Below are 6,720 nucleotides of genomic sequence, written 5' to 3' on the forward strand. Positions count from 1 at the left end.
CCGCCCCCCCCCACCGCAGAAGATCGATACCTGTGGTCCCAGTAAGCTTGCTTGAGATTCTCATACTCTGGAATGTCAATGTCATCAATCTCCCAGGTGCACTGGTCGTAGGGCAAGTCCTTCCACTTAATCAGATAATGGACGTCTCCTTTTTTGTCGAGGCTGCAAACACACAAGAGGTCACTTAATGATGTCCACATTCCTAGTCAGGAAAGAGCAAGGATAAGTGTAAAGAGTCATTCCATCAAACACTGTTTAAGAGTCAACTCCAGCTCGATAGTTAAAGTGACACGAAACTCAGGAGTTAACGCTACAAAATACATTCAAGTACCTTAACTATTAACAAAAATGTATCTTATTTGTGTATCACTCTGCTGTAGATCTTCAAACCATCTCTGAATTGGTGCCGACACTGTCCTTCATTCTGGAGGGTGACTACTTTTGTTCCTCATGGTGTGTTGTAAAGTAGTCACCGCTCCAAGCTCACTCCTGTGATAGACTACAATCTCAATACAAATTAGTAAACTAAACATGATATTGTAATCCATCACAGGAGTCAGCTTGGAGCAGTGGACACTTTACAACATAGAAAATAATGGCACCCACAGCACGATCGGCTGTGGTGGGCAACTCCATGACCGTGCAGCAATCCGCACGGTTTTGTGCACGATTGCCGCGCTGTCAAGAGTCACCCAGGTGTGAACCTAGCCTCAAAAACATACAATATACATTTGCATGACAAAGCTGCAATATGTGCAAATATACTATAGTACAGCATTTTGTGTCTTCTAAGTATTGATTGTTGAAACATACTTGGTCAGTGCTGATTAAACAGTAAAAAACATTGATACATTGTAGTTAGCTATGGTTCTCAGAAGCAGGTGAATGCACTGCTTTCTTTTGTTTCTTTTAAACAGAGGAGATGCCTAAAAGGGACACTTTTTTTAGGTCAATTGTAAGCTACCCCTATATTACCTTTCTGGTGGCCCGGATGTTTAAACTGTCGCGCTCCAAGCACTGCTGGTATTTAGCACTTCCAAGCGTGTAGAATACCGATTTCCCAACTGCACACTATAAAATCACTGAAAGGGCCACATTAAGTCCCTTTGTCTTATTTTTGGTATAAAAAAATTACAAATTGAAGAATAAAATTAACTTTTCATTAGTTAAAAAGAAAAAAAAATTACATTTAAATACCAATAATAAATAAAATAAATAAATGTGCGGAGAAGAAACATGCTATGCTAACAGGAGGGGAGAACAGAATGATGGTGTATTCGCTCTGCTACTGCTCCTTCACTGCCCAATCACAGGCATGTGCATGCTGGTGTGTGATATAAAGGGCGGTGCAAAGTGTTGTCACAATGCATCACAATGATTACTTTTTTTAACTGCACAGTAAGGATGAATCGCCTACCTCATCTAGCATTATAGGCAGAAGACAGTCTGCTACATAAAATGTAGCCATCATTGAAAACTGTTTATTCTGCTTCTATTTTGCCTTCCCTGGTTCCTCCCTACCCCCAGGAAATAAGGTGGGATCTATGTGACTTGCTGCATCGTATAATGCACGTTGTGAGAAGCTCGCAGTGTGCAGTGAAATCAGAGGAAGCTATTTCAGTCCAGGAGAGCAGCCGGTACAACGGTACAAGCCTGAAGGGAAGGCCGGAGTTCATTATAATAATATAACCATCACTTATATAAGCCCGCAGCTCTCCAGTTGTTAATAATCAGATTTGAAAATAGAACATTTTCAGCTCTCCCGCAGACTGAACGGATGCATCAGAAGCTTTTAATTGCAGCCTCCAAACTCCTATTTTATTCAGGTGTTTAACATTATAACATTACAGTGCTTGAGAGGAAAAAAAATATATATAGGAGATATTTTCTTTTTCTGTCACTCGGGTTGTAGTAGTCACAACATTAATTTTCTGGAACAGCGCGTTGCCATAGCGATGAGCGCAGATGTAAAACCCCAAAGCAATTTCAATGAATGCACAGCCAAAATAATCCGGCACTTGCATTTTTTATGCCTTCCTGCGATGATACAAAAGTTGAAACTCTTTTTATCATATTTTTCCCAGTGTAAGCATTCAAGCGTTTGTAATAAGGCGAAACGTAAAAGGTGCCACCACAAGTCGACTGCAGCTTTCTTACATAAAACCGAAAACTGATTGGTTGCTGTGGGTATCTCAGTCTTTGCATTGCCTTATTAAAATGTCAGTTCACCAAAATATTGCCGTTTTGGTTGGATACCAGTTGGCTATATCACCAAAATGGCTTCTTCTATCACTTTGCAGCGCCCCCAGCAAGATCTTAGCACCGGGGTTCTCAGCTCCGCCTACCTGCTGCTGCTATTACAAGGGGAACATCACTGAATTATTTGTCTAATTTATTCATCATACAGAATGCTTAAGGCCTCATTCACACAGGGTAGAGTGGGGCCGTACAGACACGTGCGGCTTGCACAGCTGTATTGGGCCGTTCCCGGGAAGGACGGGTGCTGCGTGTGATTGTACGCAGCAGCCTGTTCTTCCCTATGGGAGTATGCGGCCGTAAGCTCACCTGAGCTGCACATCTGTGCGGGTGCGTGTGTCCATGCTTGGACGCAGACAGGATACATCCTGTCTGCGTCTGAGTACGGGACACACGCACGGAAGTGCAGCTAGGGCGAGCGTATGGCCGCGTCCTCCCATAGGGAAGAACAGGCTGCTGCGTACAATCACACGCAGCACCCGTCCTTCCCGGGAACGGCCCAATACGGCCGTGCACACCACACGGATCTGTACACACCACAAATGCCGAGGTGTTAAAAAGAAGAAGAAAAAAGTTCAGGTCTAGGTTTTCCTTCCATCACAATGCATTGGCAGCCCAGTCTAAGTGAATGTGAACCCTTAACGCACTGCACGTGCTAAATACAACCCCTTTGACATATGCATGGTAATGCACTGCTACAGAACGCAAGGTAAAGAGTGGCCCCTAAAGAACCAACAGGGAGGTTAAAGAGCCGGCGTGACTACAGTGCTTTATAGAGATCCTCCTGGGCTGAGCAATGACATCATGGCAACGTCCCTCGTCCCATCAGAAAACACATTGGGGGGAATTTATCAAAACTGGAGCAGATGAAATCTGGAGCAGCTGTGCATGGCAACCAATCAGCCTCTCTCTTGAACAAACTGAAGAAAGAAGCTGATTGGTTGCCATGCACAGCTGCTCCAGATTTTGTCTGCTCCAGTTTTGATAAATTCCCCCCATTGTATTCAGCGATAAAAATACTATGCTTCTCTGAAGGGCCGCTGTGCTGAGCGACTTGAAAACACTGGGGGCTGCTTGATGGGCACAGCGGCCATTCACAGAATGCCTAGTATTTATTATCAATGAATAGAAGGTACTCTCTGATTGGACAAGGGGCAGTGCCGTAACATCACCGCTGAGCTCAGCAGCAGTGCCAGGACCCAGAGGATCGCTATAAAGCACATGCTAACATTAGACCAAGTCCAAGTAAGTATACATAAATATTTATATCTAGAGCTTTAAATTGTCATTGCTAGAATAACTCAAAAACCCGTACTCAAAAACACGTTATCGTTTCCCTTTAAATGAGAATTTACGGATTCATATGGCTTGCAATAAAGCGTAGAGCTAATCAGTTTAAAACCTGGGAAAGGCAGGACAGACGAGGAGTTATCATTCCGAGCACATATGCAATTCGAGCTGAGATATATTGTAACCGAAATGTACTATTTGAAATGGGAACATGAAAACCCATTATGATAAGTGCTCGAGCCGCCTGAACCATCAGATGGCTGCTACGTGGACAGCCTCGTGCAGTCACCAGATAGTGATGTCATCCCCTGGAGTCTTGGAAACCTCTTGCAATGCATCTATGTGTATTAATGCAGAGATGGGATGCTGGTTTGCAGCAGATTAAACATGTAGGCATTTCAAAATTAAAAGTGACACTATCGCTGGGTTAAAAATAGGTAGAAAAGCAGAACCTAGAAAAGCATGACCTACAAAAGCAGAGGCTTTATACTCACCTGTCCTCTTGGCTGTTCCTTGGATCTTCACACTCTAGCAGAGTTATGACTTCTTCACCTTCACACACTTCCAGGGGTGCCAGGTGCCTGGTCCCCCTATAGTGTGCTGTGGTTCGTCCCACAGAACCTTACAGGGCATAGGAGTGACGTAGGGGGTCAGCGGAAGGGTACACAGCCTTCTGGGGTGGGCACAGGTATCTGACACTCCCGGAAATTAAAAAATTTGGCCATAGCTCTTAAACAGATCATAGATTGGAGGAACAGGCGTCAGGGCACACAAGTATAAAACCTTTTCTTTTGCAGGTTGTGATTTGCTACTTTTTTTTACCACCACAACATAGTTTCAAGAAATCCAGACTAATGTAAAGTTTATGGTTTTTAATGTAAGTTGTTAAAGTTGCCAAATAAAACCAATTAAAGCCAAACTCCAGACAGACCTCTAAATGCAGATACCTGAATGGTCTTCATCCGCCAATGGATTTGTAATCCTATCCAGCTCTGTGATTTATACACCTGAGAGACAGAACAGCCAGGTGGGTGACATCACTTTCTATTTTAGGGCAGATTCCCTGTTTTGTGCTACACTGCATTAGCGTGCCTTTTGTTTATGCGCTAAATCAGTCCATTCATTTTGAATAGGCTGCAATGCACCAGCAAAACAAGCAAAAACATGCATATGCTACAGGGCAGCATTGCCTGAAATGTACCGTGCATTAGGGTGCGGTTCACAATAAATGACACCGCACAGAGCCATGCATTGGCTCACACGCTTTAAAATACACATTACCGCAATGCAATAGAGTTAAAAGTTGACCTTTACCCCCTTTCACTAAAAGATCACATCGGCATGCAGCTCTGCGTGCTGATTTAAAATCATCTTAAATTCATCAGTTAAATATATTTTTCATTTACTTACGAATAAAGTTTTTATACTTCGTGGTCCACTTCTGGCACAAGTGATGTAATCATGACCAAGCATTGCATCCTGGGAAGGTTACATCAGCAGAGCATGGCTAGGAAATCTCATCTGTAATCGCAGGAGATCTCAGGGAAAGGTATTTTCCTCCCCTGAGAGGATGTGCGTGGTCACATGTCCTAGTCACATGTGCCAGAGTTCCATAAAGTAAAGGGAGATCTAGTAACCTGTCCTTAGTTAACATGGCCACTGCAAGAAGAATGGGGAGGAAAAGAAAAAAAAGGAGTGCAAAAAATACAAAGCCGGCAATTATCTAGAAGTAGGTGTGTGTAGATTGTCATTACTAAACATATCTAAAAGGTGTGTGTTGTTCTTATTTTAAACATAAACATATGGGTAAAGGTCCTCTTTAAGGAATACAGTATAGTCTTCTCTCCGTCCAGAACCTGCTGAGTAGACAGAGGAGAGGCAGCACACCAAGCTCTGCGTTTTCTGCTTTTTTTCTCCTACCAGCATGCTCCTCTTCAGCACATGTACATGTAGCAGAGCATAACTGGCCCCTGCCCCTGAAGGCAGTTGTAAAGGGGATTACAAGAGGCCGAGATCAAGTCAAGTTGAGGAGTTTCTACTAGCTGCATTTAATGATTTATAGGATGGCACAGCAAATCCCTTTTTGAAACAGGTATTCACATGTCTCATTCCATCACATACCCCAAAAAATGTAATTATTCCCTAAATTTAGGACAGTGGGCGGAGCCATGCAAATCATCGCTGTACACCCCCATCAACCAGATGCACATCCAGAAAGGCTGGTGTAAAGTGCAAATATAGACTAATATTAGAGAGCCATTTATTCCAACCTGCATACAGTTGTTTGTCTTGTTGGCCATCATCAACGTTTGGCAGTTTGGAATAAATGGCTCTAAATCATTAAAAAGAGTGCAAGTTTTCTTTGAAATCCGCGCCATTCTCCTTCTACAATCATAAACAATGAAAGAGAGAGCCTGATTGGTTGTTGAGGAAACAAAAGCCGTTCTTCTTTCAAACACTTTGGAAAATAAGACCAGCGGTGATTGACGGCGTGTTTCCTCCTGCCCGTTCTAAAAGCTGCGTCTTTCCAAACAGCCAGCTGGAGAACTCGGCATCATAAAGATGCTTTATGTTCAGTATGTGCCACATTTCACCGCCAAGGTCAGCTCACTCTTTGTGGCTGTAAATAATGTATAAGAAAAATATTTTTTATTTATAAGTTAAGGAGTCAGACTTACTCCAAGTGGGCAGCAATATTGTTTTTGAAATATAGCTGTTAAAAACAGATCACGCCGCAAAAACGTGAATAAAACTCAGCGGTCAGAAAGCAGACTGATATAGTAACGATTTAAGAAAATAGTTTATCTCTGTGGGGATTGTGTCCTGGATCAGAGGTTTTTAATCTTTTTTTTTGGCAGGTAGATTAAAGAGAAACTCTAAAAGGAATTACAAAAAACCTTTTTAAAAGCAGATTTTCTGGACGGTTCACCCCAAAATTCAGGACTGCCATCATCAGAAGGGAATCTTAGCTTACCCCCATAAACAAAGTCTGAACTCTGATCTTGCGGAGGCTCTGTAAACATCCCCAACCTCAAAAAAATGGATGTTGCAATGGCCAAAAAGTCTTGAGCGCCCTAAACTTCCAGGTGCGTCAGTTGCCAGTCTTCACCATGACAGTAGTGAAGTAGGGGCTAGCAGGAGGACACACAGCATTCAGCAGGGAGAGGAGGCCTC

At 43.0% G+C, this 6,720-nt stretch overlaps 1 protein-coding gene across 2 annotated transcripts in view; it reads right to left on the bottom strand.

Moving 5' to 3' along the window:
• CHD5 (chromodomain helicase DNA binding protein 5) overlaps positions 1 to 6,720 on the bottom strand; it is a 117,321-nt gene that overhangs the window by 48,878 nt on the left and 61,723 nt on the right. For both annotated transcript variants that reach the window (XM_018552455.1, XM_018552463.1), the window contains one exon: positions 31 to 162. In XM_018552455.1, coding sequence (XP_018407957.1) covers positions 31 to 162 — 132 coding nt within the window. The remainder of the gene's footprint in view (positions 1 to 30; positions 163 to 6,720) is intronic.

Source organism: Nanorana parkeri, unplaced genomic scaffold (genome assembly GCF_000935625.1).
Source record: "Nanorana parkeri isolate BGI_ZX_2015 unplaced genomic scaffold, ASM93562v1 scaffold5, whole genome shotgun sequence".
NCBI classification, from domain to species: domain Eukaryota; kingdom Metazoa; phylum Chordata; class Amphibia; order Anura; family Dicroglossidae; genus Nanorana; species Nanorana parkeri.